The sequence below is a fragment of the Paralichthys olivaceus genome, chromosome 4 (assembly GCF_024713975.1).
Source record: "Paralichthys olivaceus isolate ysfri-2021 chromosome 4, ASM2471397v2, whole genome shotgun sequence".
Taxonomy (NCBI): Eukaryota; Metazoa; Chordata; class Actinopteri; order Pleuronectiformes; family Paralichthyidae; genus Paralichthys; species Paralichthys olivaceus.
In genome coordinates this window covers 9,620,271-9,644,353 of record NC_091096.1, presented here as the reverse complement: position 1 = coordinate 9,644,353, position 24,083 = coordinate 9,620,271, and the positions used below count along the sequence as shown (strand labels likewise).

General features: G+C 39.0%; 1 protein-coding gene across 3 annotated transcripts in view; it reads right to left on the bottom strand.

The window, feature by feature from the left end:
- The window catches only part of grid2 (glutamate receptor, ionotropic, delta 2), a 423,234-nt gene that overhangs the window by 26,816 nt on the left and 372,335 nt on the right, over positions 1-24,083 (bottom strand). For all 3 annotated transcript variants that reach the window (XM_069523619.1, XM_069523620.1, XM_069523618.1), the window contains exon 14: positions 4,828-4,994. In XM_069523619.1, coding sequence (XP_069379720.1) covers positions 4,828-4,994 — 167 coding nt within the window. The remainder of the gene's footprint in view (positions 1-4,827; positions 4,995-24,083) is intronic.

Here is a 24,083-nt window from a genome sequence, read left to right as displayed (position 1 = left end):
CTTGCCTGGATGCAGATAGAATCGAAAACAAGTTATTTGCCATTTACAACTTACGTTATACTCACTGTGACTCATAGCACTTTAATATCATTTTAAAATAATGTTGAGTTTAGAACCACCTTCATATTAGTGGAGCACAACATGTACATAACTGTGTCTGAACATTAACGTGAGGAGCTGCGGCTGTAGAGGGAACAATGAAGAACAATCAAGAATGTGGATTGTGGCATTAAAGACACAAATAAAAGGAAATAAGATCTTTAGAGAGAAGGGGAGAAAATAAATAATGTTTATAGTTATAAAGTACACGTAGTCCTCAGCGTTGGTATCTCTTTCAATTCAAAATGTGGTGATAAAGGAGAAAGAAATATGAGCTGGGTTCAGGTCCAAATAACTCATTCTCACTCTGTCCCATCACTCACATGAAAATCTTATTCAACAACGCAACAACTTCATCAGTGCCACTCTTGGAATAACATTGTAAAACATTTGTCAAAATATCATTGTCTATAGGAAATGTAAATTATTTTTGAATGTATATGTATTAATGAAATATGTATATGTATTCATATCAGCACATATATCTAACACTTTTTTACTTTCTTTTATGTTTGAAATAAATCTATCTATCTGCAGGCCAGGCGTGATCCTATCCTGCCAAGTTAAAAAAAAGAGGAAAAAAAATATTCTGGCTATGCCCAATAATTTAAAACATATTTTCTTGCCTCAGTCCCGATCCCTCCACAAAATTACATGTAAATTGTTTCAGTAGTTTTTGATTAATCCTGACTGACAGAGATGGACACACAAATAGTAACATGACAACATGACCTTCTTAGCATAAGAAATAAACCCATTGAAAATCAAAATGTTCCTTCACATCTTTTCCTAATTCATTTGGTGAGGACGTCAGTTCAGCAGATGGACGGAATCTCAAGGTTAAAGTCATTTGAAAATACAAAGCCCGCTTCTGGTGCATGTGTGTTATGACCGCAAATTAACCTGTGGTCTCTGAGGTGTGATGCATCCCTGACTATAACAGTGAACTGTATACGTCATTCGGCCCCTCAAGCGTACAGCTTATAGTGTCCACTGCAAAGGTCCCTGCAGAAATACACTGTGCCTTATTGGCTCTATAATGAGAGGGCACTGACAAACAGTCGCCTGCAACCAGGTAATAAATCAACAATATGAATTCATCTCTGTAGCTGAATTTAATGTAATGAGCAATGGGACCATAATCAAATCCATGTCATTGTTGTTATATATCTGAAACTAGTGTGCCTAAATTAAAAATTTTGATTTTTATGTAAGATATCATAACTGTGATATCATACTAATGTGCATATAATTCATTTTTCTCTGCTATACTTATTCCTATACTGACAACTATCATCAACTATCATTTGTTTCTACATTAAAGATCAAGACAAGATTTAAATTCTGTAGTCGCAACCATAACCACGCAATCAGGTACCTCATCAATCTTGCAATGGAAATGTAAATTGTAGCCATGTTCAATATGCACAATGCAATGTCTGGCCCACAGCTTATCTTCTTAGAGTGCAGCAACCAACAGATGTCCATAAACTATGGATTCAATATTAAACTTATTCTCACATCAATGCCTGCAGACACACAGACAAAAATAATATATGCCTGTGAGAGAGGGTTTATTTTTTTCACCATCTTGCCCCTTCAGCACTTCAAAACAACTTGTCAATAGCTGTCACTTTAAATTAGTGGACTAATCCTTTAGACCACTGTGGGTTTTTTTTTTTTGGACTCTGGTAAATCTGCACACTGTCTCCATCAATCACAGAATGGCAGCACCTACGAGCGTGTGCACAGTCGCAGATAATTTGCTCTGCAGTACCAACAAATACACACAGATCTACACACTCCCACACGCAGACAGCAACACGGGCAGGAAGTGGTGCCGCACTTGAACTCGGGCAAAGCATTCCTCACAAAACAAAGTGGTTGAAAACAATGAAGTTGTAGCAGTCAGTGTATTTTCTACAGATACTGACTTTCTTGGCAAAGTGTCAAAGCAAATAAATTCCTTTTCATCTTCTTTTTTACCACCAGGGACCTGCAGATAGTAAATACGTCTCCAATATGTGGAACACATATACACAAATATGTAGTAAACACTAGTAAGATTCCATCTTCAATTACACCACACAATCATTGTCTATGTGGATCTTTATCACTGATGTGATCTTATATGTTGTGTTTACTTTCTCTTTTCTCGTTATAAAATTCTATTTACCGATCACATTAAATTGAGATCAAGATCTCGGTTGTCAAAGGGACCTAAGATATTATGGATACAGAAGCAATCTCAAGATGAGCATAAATAAATACAATCAAATATCGAACCAAAGACATTGGTGAGTCAACCTTTTTGTCTGGTTATTAAAAGAGAAAATGAACTCTAGTTTATGAACAATGACAAGTGTCATGACCATTTCAAAGTAGCTCAATTCACAATTTGATATGAAACCAAACTCCTATACTTTTGCAAAGCTGTAGCACATCAACTAGAATAACACTGAGAGCAAGTATTGAAGTGGGTGCATCAACCATTTTGAGCTCTCGTCAGATCCATGTTTTGCTGTAGTTAAGACGAGGTGTATGGTGGAGTCAGTCACATATAAGAAGGCGTCGTCAAGTTGGAAAATAATTACTATGAAGGCAGAGAGACAGATGAGGACTTAATATCGATCCTTGAGGGACTCCTTTCTAAATGCTAAACAAAGCTCAATTTGAAAATGACATCTGCCACGAAGATGTGAAAACCTGCTGTAACCAGGATTATCCAAACCTATGGAAATCCCATCAAAAGCCTTAGAGAGATTTTAACAAACAATGCAGAGGATGGCTGCTTATATAATTCATCCAAAAGGCTCCAGTGGTTTTTGTCCAGCTTTGCCCCCAGTAATCCCCTTTTACTGGATGAGCTTCATACAATACAGTAATACAGCACTGATGAGAACAAAATGATCCTCAACTTATTTATGAAGTTACTGTGTCATCTGTATACATCATAACGCTCAGGCTTGTGCACAAGTTCCACAAGATTTCCCCTCAGTATTCTTGAAAGATGCTGTCACAGCTTTCTGGACTTATTTCTGGATCCTGGATAATTTAATAGCCTCAACTTTGTTTTGCTATTACTAAAGTAAAAATGTGTTTGCCTCACAATTTCTCTCTACCACAGATCTGTATAAGCAAGACTAGTGGAGTTGGAATCAAGAAAATCTTTGCACATTTAATCTGCAATTTCATTAAAGTCGATTATGTTCTGCTCAGATGCAGTGGTGGTTGGTTGAACAAAGTTGCAGGAGGTGTTATGACCAGCCCACCAAAGATAATCAAGCAGAACAAAACATTTCTTTCCATAGTGTCAAGGCACGGACTGCTAATATAATTCCTGCTCATCCTCCACTTGCTGCTTCATTGCTTTATTAATCTGTATAATACAGAATTACAGGATGAAAAATATTAAAATCAAAGCAAACAAAACAATTATAACTGTGATTATCTTTTCTCCTGATAATTGTATCACTGTCTGAACCAGGAGGGATTAGTGTGAGTAAAGTATTTCAAACTGTCAAACTGAAATAATAGCAGGGAATTGGAAACATGGCCTGTCAATTAATTGCTTGTTTATTTCAATAACAGCCATGATAGGGGTAATATTCTGGAGCGAAATGCATCACCAAATATATAAAAACGCCTAGTCACTCACACACTAAGTAAAGCTCATGCAGTTTGGTCCGTGCACATCAAATACATTTCCATCTTTTGCGACACAAACTATTTAACATGATATAAATTAGTGCAGCTAAATGAAGGAAGGAGACGTTTTTGTTTTCCCTCTTCTTGGAATGATCTCATGCTTGGTCACGAATGAACCCAACGTGATTCTCTGTAGGGCTGCAGGCAATCCTTATGTGGCCTTCACAGACACGCTTCAGCTCATGTGACTGAGCCCACAATCTAGTGATGTGGTTTACATCACAGTGGGGCATTAAAAATGAATGCAAACAAACTAACAAACATGTACACTCATAGAAAACACTGCACTGACAGTTCAGCTGCTGAGAAGATGATTAATGACCTCTGTGTGGAGTCTGCACATGTTAATGAGCTTCCTATAGCAACACATGACCATATGGATGGGAGATGACTGAATTATTACATTCAGTTACTGTCTTGTCCCATGAGCTACTTTGAACCAACATAACCTCAACTCTGTGCTACAGCAACAAGATAAACAGCTGGGATCACTGTGGGCGCGTCTACACTGTCAACTCTTCTTATATGTGAGACTGAGTTGTCACACTTGCTTAACCTCAACGTGAACCAGTGGTTCATGTTGCGGTTAAAGCAACCTCGCTGCACCCAAGTTGTGAAAGTGCCACTCGCCTCTTTCCTCTGGAAGATAGATGTACAATTTAATCTACAATTTACTCGGTGTCTGACCTGGAGAGCGGATTCTTCCAGCAGCGCAGACGGGCAAACTTTACTGGATTGGCCATTTTTATTTGGCTGAAATAAATTTGAAGAAGTCATAAAAAAAAAAAAAAACTTGCACGACCTCTCGAGAAGTTGTGTATACATGAATGCAATTTTTCACGACTCTGCAATAAAAGAAGAGAACATTTCACAACCTAAAACTGAGGACAATATGACTGAGATAAACAGCGTGGAACAAAAGTGGCAGCTCCATCATCGTGCATGAGAAACGTGCGTTACATTACAAGTAAAATGCAGTCAAGGATGCCGCTGACTGTTGTTTACTGTTACTACTCGTACCTCTGGGAGAAAATGTCCCGGTAGGGGCTGCCGTGTTGCATGGCGATACCATATCCACGGTCTGGTGCGCGGCTGCTGACAGTATAGAAGGAGCAATCCTCATCATTATTAGCGACGTACTCCAGCACGGCTGCGTCCCACACGAAGCCAAACCGCCCAAACTTCACCTGAAAGAAAAGAAAAAGACATTTACCCACAGTTAGCAATATTCAGAGATGTCTCAGGTTATGCAAGATCTACTTTAGAATTCATTTTGTCTTTTAATCTCACAAAACCACTGTAAACTGAAAGAAAAGACGGTAGTGGATGCATCGTTGGCATCACTGCATTTTGTATTTTATTCCTTCATTCTAGGTAAATGTCTATTTCTCTCTACCCTCTGTCATTCATCCATTCAAAAGTTAATTCAAACTTGAGAAGTTTGTTGGGGTTGCCTTTATTTACAGCAATGTTGAGTGAGAAAAATCTCCTCAGTGTAAAACTTTAACAAGTGTCTCTGTGAATGTGCTGAATCATGGTTAAGGCACAATAAAAGTGGTCTAAAGGGACTAATCCACCCAACACACTGGTTGTTCCACTAGTGAAGTCTTTGTTATATGAAAAGCTCAGCATTTTATACTTTCCTTCTTGACTTTACATGCACAAACATCAACGGCTTTATTGCTCCCTGTGTAGTTACATGTTGGACACGTTTTTTTCTATTTTTATGTGTCTCTCTTTGTCTTGCATGTGTGATCAAACCGTAGGTAGGTGTAAAGTCGGTGTTTGCAGCTTGTGATTAAGAAGAAACTGAGGGTCAAAGAGACTTCAAGTGAGAATCACAGTTTGTTTTATAGAGTTTTAAAAGCGTGTTCTTAATGTGGCTTCTCATTATCATTCAATACATATATATTTCACAGGAAAATGAAATGTGGAGAATAAACTGTCTGGCTGTGATATTCACATCCTGACACCTTTGAGCTGACAACTTACTCTCTCACACACACACACACACACATCTGTGCTCTTTCTTCCAACACATTATTTTGGACTTGGTGTGTCATTAACTTTAATGGAGCTTCATGAAATTTTCAAACTCTGTCTTAACTGTGTGTGTGTGTGTGTGTGTGTGTCTGTGCTGTGTCACCTCAGCTGGCTTATGTGTGATAACTAATGTCTGAGAAGCGACAAGAACCTCTGATTGGGTAATTTCACAGTTGGCAGTCCTCTGAAGTGTGTATGTGTGAATTTTGGGGTTTGTGTATGTGTATTCATTCATATGTGAATGTGTGTATGCAGTAATTCACTGCAGGGCATCACAGGGGCTCATTCTGCTCTTTACAACCTTAAAAAGAGTGGGAAGAACGCTTTATTGCTTTGAAGAATAATTTTATGGCTTTTCATTATTGCTTTTGAATTGGAAAGATTATGGGCTTTGTAGTACAGAAATTAGTAAGAAATCTGTTTCAGCTGCTCACAATTGAACATTAGAGACACTTTTTTCTTTCTCACTACACTTGGGTGAGAAGGGCGGAAAAGGATTATCATGCACAGTATGTATGCCGTGACCGCTGATGTCAGCTACACTGAAAACACATTCAAAGCTTTGCTAATCATGGAACGTCATAATCCTTCAGCATGTGAAGTGTGACTTCTAAGCATAAAAGTTTGCACCGTGAAACAAAATGTTTGAGCAAAAAAATATTTTGGTCACATACACGTGAAGACATTAAAACCTGTCTTTCAACATTTAGACATTTTTGGGTCCTATATAAAGAACACTCATTTTCACTTCCTCCCAACATACTGAAATGAAGCCAAAACATCCCTGCGTACTGGTGCCGCCATCTTGTTCTGTTGACATCAGTTCTATCCAGTGTCTGCTCAGTAGTAATAGTTTATCATGTAGTTTCACCTTGTCTGTACAGCATCAAATAACTGATCAAAACCTACAAACCTACAATGACAGGAAACACATTTTTTGACACATACTTGGGACTTTTTAGTTTTATCCATGTTCCATCCATTGAGAAGGTGGAGTTTATGACCTTGTACTGTAGCAAGCGATCAAGTTGATTGGGGAGTTGTCATAACATCCATCTTTGAGCTCAGTTCACAGAAGTTTGTTTTGATGGAAAATCTTGTTGACATGTTTTTGTCAACAATATAAGTAAAACTGAAGGCGTTACAGCAGCCGCAAACAAACGATGTGAACAAAAGAAAAGAAAACAATGATTTTAGTTGTTAAAAACCTGCTGCTGTATAAAAGTCCTGTCAATCAAGTGAAGAGAGACAACAACTTTCAATCCAGTCCTCTGAATTCACGTGTTGAGGTAAAACTTACATTTGGAGCAAGACTGTGAGGAAAATAACACAAAAATAACCAAAAAACAGTTAATATGGCTTTAAAAGCTCCCGTGTTCATGCATTTCAGAAGAAAGAGCAGAGTGGAATTAATGTGTCTACTTTGATTCATAAGCCATTTTACAGGAATGGAGGAAAATAACCAATATTTTAAAAAGCCAAATAACATAAAAGAAACACTCAGAACAGAATAAATTAAAGCCTATATAAAGTAACAATGAGAGAATGAGTGAGAGTGGAGAGGGTACTGCACATTAAAATAAATACTCCTGGTCTAGAATTTAATTTAAACAGAAGATGGGGGAGGAGTAGGTTGAGCCCACCATACCTTAATGTTGTGGACTGAATGTTTTTGTTCCTACAATAAGTCTAACAGGATTCAAACTCTCAACTCTTAAATCTCTAGTATCTATCAAACAATGTAAATCATGATTTTGTGTCTAACATGGTGTCTCATGAAATACAGCTTAGTTTAAGTGTTCCAGTTTTTACATCACAATCAAACGTCTTGTGTGGGATGCTTTCATGAGATCAAAGTAGCCTAAACAGTAAGGTAATAATAACAGCGACGCCAACATAGCGGACAATCCCATAAAACGGAACGGTCCCCTTAATGAAAATGATGCTGGAGCCTGTGAAGGGAAACGCTCTCGCCTGCAGCAGCCAGTGAACAGGGAGCGCTTGCTTTGATCTACCAAAGCATCAGTTTAATATTGTCTCAAATTAGCTTGAGACGAAACTATGATCGGAGGGGTAACATCACAGTGACATGTCGAAGGAAAGATTTGCCCTGTTGCTGTGCTTCCTTTTAAATGTGATTGTGATTATTTAAAGGTACAGTGTGTAGAATTAAGTGATCTAGCGTTGAAATTGCATGTTGCAGCTGAACACCCCTCCCCCTCTCCTTCCAAACATGAAAAAGAACCTGTGGCAGCTTCAGTTGTCATAAAAACTCAAAAGGTGTTTAGTTTGTCCAGTCTGGACTAATGTAAAAAACATGGCGGCCTCCGTAGAGAGGACCCCCTTGATGTAAATATAAAGTATTTGAATATAAAGGGTCTTTTCTGGGGTAAAGAAAACTACAATTCACACAATTTAGATGAAACAAACTAGTGAAAACATCATGAGGATTATTCTACATTAAATTTCTGCCAGTAGATCCCTTTCACCTAAATCTTACACACTGGACCTTGCAGCAGCTCACACAGTGAGGTTCACAACTTTCCAGCTGCCGGGAACTGTCTGTACCAGGCAGGTTTGTGAAAGCCTTTATTATTCTCTTTATCTGCCCACGACTCAGAGCACGTTAAATGTTCTTTGTTTTGACTTTCTCTGTTGTTATTTTGACCTTATAACAATTACTACTACTTTGCAACCATCTGACGCTCACAACTCTCATTCATGACGCATGCAGGACCACATGAGTGGATGGAAACGCTCTTAAACGCTCCCTTCTGCCTGTCTCGGGAAGAAATGTAAGGTCACCAGCAAACAAGATGAATGAGCTCTCAAGTTCGATGAGGATTCAGTGGGATTATCTATCCGAAGCAGCTGTGTACAAGCCACATTTGCATGCAAAGTGTAGCCTGGCATTGGGCCACACTCACATTAAGGTGCTATTCAGGTTAAACTGTTTACAAGCGCCTCAGACACCCTGCATCTGAGTCTGCAGGTTTCCACTTAAAATAATATTCCTGTCCACCTGTGCCATACTGCGTACAGATAAAACTGTTCTGTTTTCTTAATTGACATCGGCGGTTAACACATCAGCAACATGCAGAAATTGAACTAATGATTTTTGGGCTTACAGCTAGGGTTGGCAGTCCTGGAAAAGTTAGCAGGATCAGGCTAAACTTTAAAAAAAAAAATGCAACCGATACATCCCACCCCCTCATCAACGTTATGAACACATGAACTTGCACGGGCGACTGCCAGAAGCAGACTTTTCGTGACCCACTCGTTAACTTCTGACTTTCATGTCTGTTTCAGCTTTGAATGTCTCTCTGGCATGTTTACAGGGAGCACGCATGCACAGAGGTCGGTTAGCGACAGACAGGAACACCAGCCAATCATTTAATTCAGGCCGAATGAAACGACTGGTCCAGTTTTAGACAGTCCTGCGAGGGCCACAAACACAGATAGGATTTTTTTTATCTTTTTTTCAAGATTCATTGATGGCTTTCTTGATGTGAAGAGGACTTTTAACAGATAAAAATAAGCACATGTACAATGCTACCTTTAAATGTCATTAAGTGCATTAAGAGATGTCACTCTTTGTTTGATTGGAGGCTTTTGCATAAAGAAGAACCGATTAGGCAAAGCTGAACAAAGGCAGGCAGATCAACATGAAGCTCAAACTCCCCTATGCAATCATGATTATAAGTGAAATGTGTCTGTATATTTCATTATTTTGCATTATATACAGTGATATATGGATTTATAGGCAGTAAAACATTCAGTGAGATTACACACAAAACCCAAGAGTGTTTCATCAGGGTAGAATACTAATGCACTTTCTTGCTGATTTGTTTTCACTAATGAAACTGCTGTCAACCCGTTTCCCCCACATTTCATTCATATGGTTTAATGAACATGCTTTTGCTTTTGGTCATTTCAACATATTACATTTGTGTCAAGTCCTTTTAACGTGTGTGTCATTGAAAAACATGCGTGAACTGTTAAAACGTAAAGTCTTAAGGAAGCACAGTAATAGGCTATAGTCATTTTTGGTGCTAAGCATAACCTTTTAAGTAGCAATGTAGAGTTTCACAAAACCCCACATTATCACACAAATGGGGAAGTAGAGATAAATGACTGTGTTAATCCTTACAGCACACAGAGAACCATTTATATACTTTTATTTTTTGTAGGTTTGTTTAAGGAATTGCTGCTAATAATAATAACTGTGGTTGTATTTGCTGACCATTGTATTAAATGCTTTCAGACACAAACATGCACACTCTTGTTTTTCTCTCTCATGAACATGACATGGAGCCAGCAAGCTCCACATTCATTAATTTAAAGCTGTGTCATTGTCTTGTTCCCTTGCTCTATCTATTGTTCTCTATCACTCACACTGTCTTCCTAATTTCCTTCCATCTTTCCCCCACAGGATAGAAAATAAAACAAATTGTGTTACTCTTTTATTGCTTAACTTGTATGTGTGTTATTTATCCATTTTAAAGGGTTTTATCTGACGGTGGATCTCATTTATTGAAACCCTAACACCACTGAAGCATGAGCTACTCCGCTGATATATATGATTTGTTTCACAGGAATCAGAAAAAAGTCACATCGACACAAATTATTGCTCTTTTCTTACATGAATTGTCCTTATAGTTTTAAATATTTTCTGCTAAAACACTGTATCGGATATAGACTAGAAAGCAAAAAGAATAAAAAAGTAAACTTATAAGCTATTATTGTTACACAAGCAACCTAAATTGTGCAGAAGACCTTCAAACATAAAAGGGATATTCAACATCTTGTCCAATATTCTAAATCTAAATGTAGTTAGAAAATTAAATGTAGGCCAAGTCAACAATCCAAACAAAAAATAAAGTAAAAGATCAGACATGGAGATTCACTCTAAATTGAAAACAATGAAAAACGACTTAATTTTAAAAGTGTTCTGATTTTTAAAAGGCTAGTTTGTAATTATTCTTAACACTTTCATCAATAGTGACAAACTCAATCAACAGGATTCTTCACACCGTCTGACTTTATAAACAGAAAAGCAAAATGAGGACAGTCCTCTTCCTTCTTCCTCAACCAGATGGAGGAAAATGCACAAAGAGATGAACCGTGAAGGACTTTGAGGACTGTTCACCTGAAAAGAACAGCAGAGGACCGAACTCTTCAGTTTGAGCTAATATACATTCTGACACTTTAAATAGACAACACTTTCCTATTACATTACAGCACAGGCCCAATGAGTACGAGCACGGGCATGTTTGAAGAGGTCCCTCTATCTCGTCCGTGGTTCAAACAGTTTGGCATCAGAGTGTAGCCAAGCTGAAACTTCCAAATGGATAAACTACTCCAGGGTCCACTCTCTCTCTGTCAAACTCTCTTTCTGCCTCGTTTCCTCCCTCAGAAAGAGAGATCCCTTCAAGGAACACGCAAAGGAAATAGAAAGAATCATCATCGTGCTCATAAGTTTAAACTAAAACATATCAAAAACGATCTTTTTCCTCATCCATAAATTACATCTTTAGATTACAAACACTTTTAAAGTGGCATATAACAAATTGTCCCCTAGTGTGACTTTCTAAAATGTTTGGTATTTAGCCTTTGAGCAATGGATGTGAGATGTTCTCACATTGTGTTATGGTCGTTCCAGAGGGAATACACTGATGGAGTAAAAACTCCAGATGGAAACTTACTGCCATAGTAAAAGGGGAATTCAATTTTTTTTCTAAATGTTTACCTCCACACACTGTTGGTTGGTTGGTTGGTTGGTTTATTTGTGTTTGTTAGCAAGATTACGCGAAAACTACTGGACAGATTACACTGAAACTTGGTGGCAGGATACAAATCTGAATGAAGATAAGATCAGGTGCAAGCAAATCAATTCAAAGCACAGAAGAGCCAGGCGGCACCTTCTCCTCCAGCATCCATATACATGAGGAAGGTTGTTTCAGGGCAGTTTGTCTTGAAATGTATGAGGAGATTGTGTAGTAAGAGAGTGGGGATATGCTATGTTTCAGTAACAAAAACCGTAATATGAAATGAATACATCAAGAGCGTAGAGACAATATTGAATTGAATTTTTTCATGTTTTGGAGTTTATTTATGGCTTTGCTGTTTTTTTTTGTTTTCTGTTAGTGTGACATTTGCTTGTGTTTGTTTGTCAGAAGGATTACACAGAAACAACAGACTTCTGTGAAAAGCCGAAAAAGATGCCATTAAATTATGTTGTGGATTAAGTTATTTCGTTTTCATTGTCTTTAACATTTAATCTTTTAAAAATGTTTCCTAATTTTTGGGGGTCATATTTAGCGGACTGATATCTATAAGGCCCAATCCTATTTCACCCCTTCTTTCCGAGGGTTATCTTGCCCTTTTAATCGAAGTTACAAACCGTAACGGTTGAAATCTTCCCCATGAATTGGGAAAGCACTTCTAGAAGCTGTTACGTCATCAGCAGTCATCCCGAAAACACGGCATGTCATCAGTAGCAGTCAATGTAAACAGAAGCGACAAACCTTTTTACGGTTGTTGTGAAAAAAATTACCATATTACATTAATATTGAAAAATATTAAACTAAGATATACAATTTAATTATTGTAATTTTCAAATCCTTATTATGGAGAAAATACTACATTTGTGGGTCTCTCTCACAGCTTGCCAGTGATTTGCAAGGGATTCTGGGAAATTCTCATATCCCTCAGTTTGAAGTGTGGGTCTGAAAAAACTTGGCACTTGGCCCTCCCCCTCCATCCCAACAAAAATCAGGACAGCCTTCCCCTACACAGGAACAAAACAGAGGGGATCACTAAGGGTTTGGGCTAAGGGGTGAAATGGGATTGGGCCTAAGTGTGTGCAGTTTAGTGCAGTTTGAATAAATTCAAGGAGATCATTTGGGCCTTGTTGGGGGTATGTGCTTCAGTTTTGCAGAGTTTTGCAAACATGTGCAGTCCTATCTCCTCACACAACTCAGTCAGAATTTGGTTCACTTGTGAGTGTCTCATGATCAGTGAACAATTATTTCAGTCTTCTAAGGAGCACAAAGACGCTCATGGCCAAATCTCAGATGATGAAAGCCTGGCACGCAGGTGGCATCAATCCCTCATGAGGCGTTCTTTCCGACTGCTTGCTCTGGTGGCAACAGTTGCCTCCATCCCCCGAGACACAATGTGACAACTTCTTCACTCCCTCTCCTGTCTTTGTTTTCTCTGTTGTTTAATTACCCTCAGCTGTCATTAGTCCTCTTTGTTTCTTCATGAAGAAAGCAAAAAAAAAAAAAAAGATAGAAATTAATCGCCTATTGCCATGCTGTATGCAAATCTTAGCTCAGACCCTGTTAAGCCGATGAGAGATGTGATAGCGGAAGAGAAGAGTAATTGGAGACAGATGTTCGGATCATCTGAGACGGATCAGTGAGCCAAAACTAAGATGCCACCCTTAATAGAATCTGGCAGAAAAATTATTATTTCTTTCTGTTTCCTTTTATCTTTCCTTTGTTCAACTTTTTCCTGATGAAGTCTTGTGTTACATTTGCCTGTCTCTGAAAAGTATGAATAATTCCTTTTCGTATGTGTCCTCATGCACTTGTTTTCTTAATCAGTTCTCTTACACTGACGGATGCTGATATTGGGTGAGAGGCAGGGTCACCTGGACAGGTTGTTGCAGGGCCAACATATAGAGACAAATAACCTAAAGCTACACTCAAAATAAAAGACCACACAAAGCAGTGTGCAGTGGTTAGCACTGTCACTTCCATTGGTGTGGTTGTGGTTGTGTATCTCCATATGTCAGCACTGTGATATGTTGCAGACCTCTCCAGGGAGGACCTGCCTCTCGCCCCATTCTCAGCTAGGATTGGCTACAGAACCCGATAATGGGTGGATGGAAGTTCATGAAGATTCTAATAACATAAATCATGTTCCCTGATTTCTGTTGCATTATCTGAAATTCAGTTTTATTATGCAAAGAGATTTTTTTTCAATGTTCTGAAATAAAGTATTTCACCTATTTTAGAAAAAACAAAGTAAATTGAACATAATGTAAAAGGAGCTGCCAGCTGGTGAGATGGTAAACTCACATGACCTGTAGTTAATGATGTAGAGCATGTCCTTTAATATACTTTTTAAATGCAACCTTAACAGGTGGAAAATACAATTAGCAAACTGGTGGAAACAAGATATAAACTACAAATGAAAATGACAAGTTCCAATTTCCAATAATATTCTCTAATTTGTAGAGAAACAAAATTATATAGCAGCCCTCCCCTCTGTTAAAACTGTGCATTTTGCATTAAACAGCCAATATTAATTGTCAGATTCTGTCTCCCTGTCTGCACAAATATCATTAATCTGGCATTTATGTTGATGAGTTGTTTTTATTATTTTTTCATTATGTATGAAGTGTTTTTTATTGCTCGCTTTTATTGAAAACTTGGTTTGTGAACTAAAGTCCTCCCACAGGACAAAGATATTTCAGCTGAATTTGTTCTGCATGAAGCAACATATCTGATTTACACTGTTGCTGTACACCAGGAACATATAACAGGCATTTCAATCAAGATGGATAATTATTTCCGCCTCTTATTGTTTAAAAGGTAAGAAATACTTGTAATTACTTGTGCAACCTGCAATTACAGTGGTAGTAAATTCCAGCTGGATGTAGTCAATAAACTGTGTGATCTGCAACCAGTGTTCACTGTTAGTGTGACAGTTGAGTGCTTTGTATGCCACTATCCACTCTAACCACCTGATGTAGCTCTTTATTCATTCATTACTTCTACAGATAGGCCTTTGAACACGATCAAGCGAGTGTTTACTGACACAATGTATTTGCTTTTGTAATTTAGTTGTGTAGAAACCTAATTTACAGGCGATAGGGCTGCACATTAAAGTGGGCTAAAGAGCAGTCTGGCACAGGTACTGCATATTATACATGCATGTAAGCAGAAGAGGTGTCCATATATAATGTGTCGTTAAACTGTGGTTACATGGACGGATAAGCGGTTATTGTACAATATGACTATTAATTCAGTTCTCATTGGATCTGACATACAGAAACAAAGTTTTTCCCTTCTTTAATAATTTTAAAAGGATCTATATTAATGACATGACTTTGTCAGGTTTGTGGCTCAGGTCCATACAGGAGTCAGCTTTGTAATATTTTCCTTTTGTCTGGAAAGGAATAGACAAGGAGATAAGTCTTTGTGAAACCCCCTCTGCCTGAGATGGAATGGAAGGTCGATGACCAAACATTTATCCTCAAACGGCATTTTCTCTTTGTAAGTGCCATCAGGGCAAGCAGTGCTCAACCTGTTAAAGCTAAAGCTCAAGTGAACGACACTGAAGCTGCATCTTTCTTTATATCCTATCTCAGCAAAGCGCTCTGTCCCATAAAAAGAAATATGATGCTGCCTGTTTGCATTCACTTCTTAACATGCTGCCCACTCTCTGGAAGCTAGTTTGTAATTTATGTGGGTGTGAACGTGACCTGGGATGGAGTGTCTGGGATCTCTGACGGGCGACTGACTGTAGCTAACTACTGATAAGTTTGCTTGTTGAGCTCCCCTTGGCGTCCTTGCTTCCACAGTTACGAAATCATATATGATATTGCACATTGTTATACATATGTAGAGAAATGTGTAAAAACTGTACTTGTACATTCTCTTCTCTAAGTGCCATGAGGAAGCAGTAGCAAGTAAGTTTGTGTTTGTAAGTTTGAGGCAGCACATTGTTACACAAGTAGTGCAGCTCCTTAAGGGAAAGTGTAATTGGGTATGTAGCGAGTGGGTGTGTGTGATGGTGAAGCAGATGACTGGAGCAGAGAATTAGAATTTAAAAGATGGAATCTAGCAGTGCAATGTATGTGCAGTTTTGTCAGTAAATAAATGCTACAACTCTTCAAGACCCAGGACAAATGATGCCCTGGTCTGCAACACCGCTCCCATACGCCATGGCTAGTGGAACATCTCTCAGCAGAAGGATAATATCAAGTGTAACTCACTCATTTACTCACTACTACCTTTTAACCCATAGGATGACAGCACTACAGTCACACAATGGTCCACAGCTCTGCTTGCCAATGTGTTTAACTGCTACACATCACTGTCATCCACACAACAGAGCAGCCAATAAGAAAGCTACACGAAATTGATTAAAAAAGAGACAAAGAAAGAAAAGGGACATCCCTCTGTGCATGGAGAGCAGCATAAGGCTTCATCTGTGAGTCAAACATATCAATAAGATCTATGACAGCTGAACATTTCTGCAGTTTACATGGTAAAATGGGGCCTTTAATCATACAGGGCTAGGAAAGTGCTGGCAATCTCTACATACACACACACAGGGCACTCTACGCCCAGGGAACCTGCACATGTGCTTTCAGGTTAGAAAAACAGAAATGAAAGTGGTCCACTGATCTTTCCATCACACCCTCTCTCTGTGGTGCCAGTTCACTGAATAAGTTTGTTGTTTGAACTTTCTCTCCTATTTTCCCCGTGTGGAGTGAGCGATAGCAAAACAAAGATACTCTCAGGTGTCACACTCGCCACGTTAGAGGCAAAAGAGGTTGTGATCCTTGAAGTCAACCATGATGTCCGTCTGTCCGTCCATCCATCCATTCATTCCATCCTGTTATCAATGAGCATGTCCTATCCCATTGGGTCTGCACCTTTGTTGCCATCCATTCAATCATGCTCAGTGGACACACTAAATGTGTGAACCGTGTCTGCCACCTTGCTCCTCTCCATGTGGAGGATCAGCGACTGACTTCAAGGTCATTCCGGATTATCGGGCTGCTCACCCCGTCAAGGCCAATGAGACCAGACACCCTACCTCATTTGGTAGCTTGTAAATCTCTGCACTCTGGTCGCTCTGAAAATTTCATGACCCCTGGCAAGAGTCAGGAAGAAAACAAGTTCATTAAAACTTTTGCTTTGAGGCTTTTAACTTTTGCATTTAACTGCCACAGTCTAGCACATCTTTGAAGTGATTGTACTTGACTTAATACCTTTCTCTTCTTGTGGATCATGTCTTCAGCCACTAAACTTAAGGGATGTTAAATGCCACAATTATACCCCTGCTTGTGAGGATGGGCACAAGAATAAAAAATGCTCAACTTTGAGAATGCCCAGTCCTCATTTGGAGGGAACAGGACACCCATGTCCTTGGGATGCAAAGTGTTAACACGGGTCCTGACTGGATCACAAACAATAGCTAACTCTTCCAAAGCCAAAAAGTTCCAACCTGAATGACAACATAGGATATTTGTCTCTACCTACTGAGAAATGATTCACTTACTTAGCTGAAATCCCCCAAACCCAGTGGGCATGCTGGACTTTCATTATCAAAGTTACATTAATTAACATGAGCAGTCTACCAGTAGCGTTGTTTCGGAAAAAAACAAGTTGAACTTCTAGTATTGGTCATAATGTTTAGACACAAACACTGCTTGATGAAAAGATGGTGACTTGGTTATGTCCACATGGTCAAGAGCCTGCAGACTATCAGGACAGGATCCTAAGAGTCTACTGCCAATTTAACAACTTAGCTGCCAAAGCAGTTCAGAGAATATTAAGGGCTGATTCAATGCAGGCTGCAGTGTTCGACACACCAGTGAGGAGCTGCCAGCCCTTCTAAATTAACTTCATTAGCATTGGTTTAAGTTTTAATTTTGGTGCCAAATGGTCCAAGTACAGTGTCAAAGGCCCTCCGCACCACCATGCGATCAGTGCTTGGGACAACACTGGCAAATACTGCAGAAACATTCTGTGTGTACACCAAGAGGTGCCATTAAGACTGAATTTCTTTAATACATTGGCATGATAATATGGAAGTATTACAGTCAGAGAGATTTAATTGGAATGATGGGAAAGGCAGGGAGAGAAAATGTTGACGATACACTCAGATGCTTTTCCAGGAGCAGGTTGCTCTCACACCAACGGTGACTGTCGCTTCATGTACTCCTGAGGGTAATTAAATGTTGTGTCTTGTTCTCTGCAGTCGCTATTTATCACAGGATGAATTTGAATTCCAGTAGAATGTTCATCTGTAGGAGCTTAAACTACTCTTAAAGTGGATGAGTCTAAAACAAAAGATCTGACATCAGAGAGCATGGCATCACTATCAGTTAGCAAACTGACTGACAAACTGTGCTAATATTTCACAGCAGCTAGGAGAGGTGCTGCTGCCACACTCACACAACATTAATGAACAGCTGGTGTTTGCTAAAATGAATCCAGATCACATTGGTCTCAAGAATATGACGAAATTTTGAAGCATCTGCTATTGAAGTTTTTACATGACAGGTCTTTCACAGCCTGTTCGACCCAACAGTTATGTCAAAGGTTCTCAAACATGTACAAACAGTCAGAGTGGAAATATTTTCTGTGTCTTGACTCATTCAGACAGTACAAAGACCCGTCAGGAGGAAAGAGATGATCACAGCATCAGATTATCCAGAATTCTTTTGGTTATGCTTACGGTTCACAGTAGCCTGGCCCCTCAGTTCAACTCAGACATGAGCTGAATGTTAACATCATTGCTGCAAACTGCACTTTCTGTCCTCACAGGCTGTGGCCTTTTTATACTTGGAGATGCACTACTTGCAGTTTGATGGAGTCTGCTTTGAAACTGGGAATGAGTTTTGCCATTGTTGATCTGAAACTGGTTGTTATAGATACAGAATATTTCAATTTCCACCTGACCACATGCTGTCCACGAGAGAGCGCAGGGTAAATTACAAATGCAAACAATACGTTCTTCAGTGTATAGAGACAGAGAATTTATCAAAAACAAAGGACTAAATCTTAACAGTTTTTATACGGACTGGATCTTGTATGATTCACAGTCTTATTGATTTGAAATGCAGAGGTGTTGACCATAAAAGCTAACAGTATGTGTGGTGTCCCATAATAATAGCAGCTTCAGTTCACAGTGAATGGTAAACTATCACACTTTTAGTGTGGATAGAGAAATAAAAAGCACACCAGTAAGTTAAGGACAAAATATTCAACATAAATTCTATTAACTGCCTGTTGTGCCTGAGTCAGGTTCAGACAGAAAATGAACTCCAACATACAACACACAATTACATTTTTGTACTAAATGTCAAATTTCACATTTCCGATCTGAAATATTGTGTCTATAATATATATGTGAGATATGTCTTTCCACCCTTGATACATCTTTAGCTTTCCAACCATCTCCTGAGACACTGAATATTGCCATGTTTATAAGCTCCTTCGCAGTTCGCAAACTATTCTGAGGCTGGCTGACGAGGTTGCATGGGTGAGTGATGGGAAGCATTGTGCAGTGTTAAATCTTTAAATAGGTGACAATGTATTACAGATCTTAGTATTGATTACAGCTCCCAGTAGAATCAGGACTGCTCTCCCACACTTTCTTTTCCGCTGTGTTGCTTTAAAGATACGTCTAACTTTGATTTTTCCCCTCGCTACCACTTGTTCCCTTGTAAGTCTCTCTCCGAAATACCACTCTCCCTGCGGCCTCCCTCCAAATCCATCCTCCCTGTCTCCCTAGTTCTCCCGACTGTGATGCATGGCTGTCTGTGTTTTCCAAAAGTCCATTAGCCGCTGGCACCAGGCCGCCTCCTCTCCCACAGACAGAGATAAAGATGAAGAGCATGGCTGCCCAGCAGACCGCATGGAAATACAGTGGAGAGAGAAAGATGGAGGAAGATGAAGGGGAGAGGGAGAGAGAGAGAGAGAGAGAGAGAGAGAGAGCGAGAAAAAGTGCAGCATGGATGTGAAAATACCTCAACAATGACTAGAAGCTCAAGAGAAAAGAGGCAGAAACAAGTAGAAGAACAGGTAAAAAAAAAAGGCAGGAGAGCCTAGAAAGAAAGCATAGAAAGAAAGGACAGGTTTACATTAACAATAAAAGTGGTGAAGGCAAAGGAAGCCATTCCACAGAGGACAGAGGTGGAATGAGAAATGGAATGGGCTGCGAGTTAGGTGTGGACAAGAAAGAGGGGTCACTTGTAACTAGATATCCCACCATCAAACCTATTTCTCTCATCCTTCCTTTTTTTTTTTCTTGTATTCAAATCTCCCCCCTTTCCCTCCCTAATTTATCTACAAACCAATAGTTGAAATTACTTCTTCCCCCTTAAAACAAAGAATACAGGTGATGTTACAGTGATTCACACTCAATTTTTCTTCTGTCTCTTTTAACCTTCTTTTATCTTGGAAATGAAGATGTTATCTTTAGGTCACTGAGCTGGAGAGAAATGACCCCAACAAGGCAGATTCAAAATGTGCTTCAAAAAGTTAATATTTCCCTCCCATTCGTTTTTTTTATTTTCCAGCCGGGACCATTAGGCCATTTGATTAATGTTGTTGTCTAACTTAAGCAACTTTGCTCTGTGATTCTGACGGCCTTATTGCTTCATCCATATTTCTCTCAGCCAATCTCTGAGTGCATTTTAATCTCCTACAGGCCTATAAATGTATCAATGGTGTGTATGTCTTGGATCTTGAACAGATTCAAAAAAATAAGAAAATACTTTAATTCTATTTTCTAGGCTTACATTAATTACGTGGCCGACACTTTTTGGTATTGATTAATTAATGGTCGGTTTGGGAAAATAAATATCGGTGTATTTTTCAGGTGATATGATTATATTTCCATAGCAACACATGTTAATCTACCGTGGTCTCAGGGTCATTAAGGTGATTTGTCTCATTACGGGTGAAGAGGATATCATTAAGGCCACAAAGCTCATTACTGGAGGTGTTTTATTAAAAAAGTAATCAGAGTTGGACTAATGATTTGAAATCATACAGAATGCACAATGAGAAGAAAGACACCGGCAGAATAAACCTCTAATCAGACATTACTTCTGAGCAGGAAAAATACAAGCGATCCAAATCACACACTCATAATTCAAACCCTGTAGATTACTACTTTTAATTATATTCTCATGAAATATATCTCTGTTTAAAAGTTTAACTCTATTTATTTTTTACTTTTGAATTTCTTTTGTAAGCACATCATTACTTTCGGACAAACTCTAAACCAAGACTAAGTGTTTGGTGAGATCATTTCCTTCAGAGCTTTCCTGAGTTATACAGAAACCCCCTTTTAAAACAGACATCCCGCTACATACTGTATGTCCATTTGGAGATTATGCCTGACCTTGCTTGTTTACACTGAACCAAACAGAATCAGCTCAATGAGGACTTTTTTGGGGTATTTTTACTTTTTTAAATAAAAGGTTTTTCGTTTTTGTTTAATAAACATAAAAAATGACACTTTAATATGTTAACATATGACTGAATTTATGGAAAATCTTTCAAACCGTGTTCAAGTTTGGATTTGGACCAACGAGTTAAACTTTCACTGTGAAGGAGCCGAAACTTTGGTTTGGCCCAGACTGAATTCTTATATCCAGGCTACATTATGGATAAAACAATACATCAGAACTCCTCTCATAGAAATGCTCATATCTCTTCATACTATTATAGTATTTCATGTGTACCATTTTTTTTCCTCAGTAGCCACAGACATGTTTTTTATAATCAATTTGTAGAGCAAGTAGAACAATAGCCCTGTAGGTCCCAGTCTTAGTTGATCTCGGTGAGACTAAAGGTGAACAATAAGGAAATATTCTGCTGAGAATCATGGAATTGATGCTAAAATTACAGATTTTCACCATGTATATGCAATCAAACACACAGACACACACAAATGCAAAGAGACACCTATGCATGCATTAAGGCAGAAAATAAAATTCTGTCTTCATTAGTTGAATCTAACTGATTTTCCTTGTTGTAACTGATGTAACCATTACACATGCAAGAGGTACATCACCAGCAGAGGGAATGAGAGAAAAACAAATGTTCAAATGCAAAGAGACGACAGGAGATGAAGAAAAAAAAGGGACGAGGAAGAGAACAAAATGGATATTAAAAAACATCTCATGGGATCAGATAGGCAGAGTCTTGGCAGGTAGATGAGAGAGAAACATAAAAAGGCAATTAGGCTTCACTATTAGATGAGGGAAGATAAGAAAATATACATGGACAGAAATAGATAATAGAATAATCTCTGTCTTTCCTTCTTTCATTTCCTTCTGTTATGAAAGTAAACATTTATTATCTCCTATACTTTCTTCCTCCTTCACTCCGCTTTCTACATCTGTTACCTTGACTCTTGCCTGATTTGTCAGGTCATTTTAATCAGCCGCCATATTTGACAAGCCACACTTTCTATCTATCTTTCTCTATTTTTCCAATTTTTAGTATGGCGCCTATATCATTCCCTTATTCCAAACGACTGTTACAATCTGTGCCATCTTTCGTACAAAGGATAAATTCTACCCCATGTCTTCCTCCAGTAGCCCATTTCTCTTTTTATCTGCATGCCCTGAATCTGAATCACAACACAGAAACACTGTCATCACACAGGCAGAGAATAACAGCAGGAATATATGTTTGCTGTTTGGGCTTGTTGAGTTGAATCTTAATGAGTTATCAGACTCTGCAGAAAAAAAGCTTCCTCTTTCTACTGTCAGGGTGATTTGCACGACAAGAAAACAGAAAAAAAGGGAACCCAGCAGCCAAAAAGACATTTTCTGGTCTTAGCAGAGTCTGGGATATTACAGAGGATATTGCAGCAGTCACACTAACACCCAACGACAAACATTTATCAAGGCAGCCCATGCTCTGCAGAGATTTCATTCAAATCCAATAAAATACACAACAAACACATAAATGTGACATTAATTTCTAAAAAAATAATGAAACAGGTCTTTCTTGTTCCTGCACCATGTCACTGCACTGGCTGCGACACAAAATACCACAGGCAGCCCTGCAAAACTCCATCAGCAGAAAACGCACGTGAGGAAAAAAGGAACGAAGGAAGGAAATTTAAGAGAGGAAGAGGAAGCACAGGAAGGATATTGTCCATTAGTGGGCATGTTGTAAGAGATACGAGTCACACAGCTGAGGGCAACCTTGAAACCCAAATGCTTTGGTCATGAGAGGGAGAGGGAAAAAAGAGAGAGAGAGAGAGAGAGATCCGTCACCTGAACACAGCTGGGCCACCTAGCTCGGTAACCTTGGTAACTCCCTGACCAATGGCTGGTTGGCAGGAGGTCCTTCAAGACTTGTGACACTAACTGACTGACTAACACACACGTACACAGTTTTGGAGGGTGAGCAAGTCTTAGGCCTCTCTAAGTTGAGAACACACACACACACACACACACACACACACACACACACACACACACAGTGAAGCAGCTGGAGCGAGGTTCATTGATATGCTCTGTTTAAACATCATCATTCCCCATCTGGCTCGCCTCACATCACTTTACAACCTAATGAAGAGAGAAGCAAAACTTGAAGAAGATGGCTACACGGTGTTGAAATCTTAATACAATTGTACCTTTTCTTTTTTTACCTCCTTTTTGCCATTGAGAGATGACAGCTAGAGGGAAGAGATAGATGGGGGAGGTAGACAGAGAAAGGAATATATATATATATGTGTGTGTGTGTGTGTGTGTGTGTATATATATAAGACAATAACTGCAATTATCCTCTGCGACCAGTGTAGAATGCAACATTTATTGTAAATAGCAAGTGACTGACCCTGATGTCTAACAGCTGTTGCCCAGGGTACCTGAGCATTCATGTTAGTATTTGCGGGGATTAAAAACTGATACGGAGCTAAAACACTTTCTGTGGAAAGAAATCCTATTAGCTGTAAAATGCTGATTACAAATGAACATGTTTTAGAGTGGATGCAGCCAGAGCTACTCACCAGTCTCCATTCTGATCCTCCCAAAGCTAACACTCTCTCTTTTGTGTTTACCTCCTCTTGATCACTCCATCCACACCAGCATCATCATTCACGCCCAACATCCCTATTTCTCTTTCCTCTTTTCTACTGTGCGTCTATCGCCCATCCTTTTTCACCCTCACTACTTCTTGTATTCTGTTCTAATCTCCCATTCAGCCTTTTACCTTCATGTATACAGTTCAATTAATGAAGGTTTATGATAAAGGGAAAATATGACCCGGCCACTTTACGCATCATTGTCACTGAAGAAGAGGCCTCATTTGTAGTCAGACATATTCAGCTCCTCTCTGTCTGGCTTTTTAAATCCTCTCTCTAATGTGTGATTGGGTGTTCTCTGTATTTGATGGCTTTTAGCTCCACTGATTAATGTCCCTAAACGTCCATCAACGCAAGAGGAAAATAAA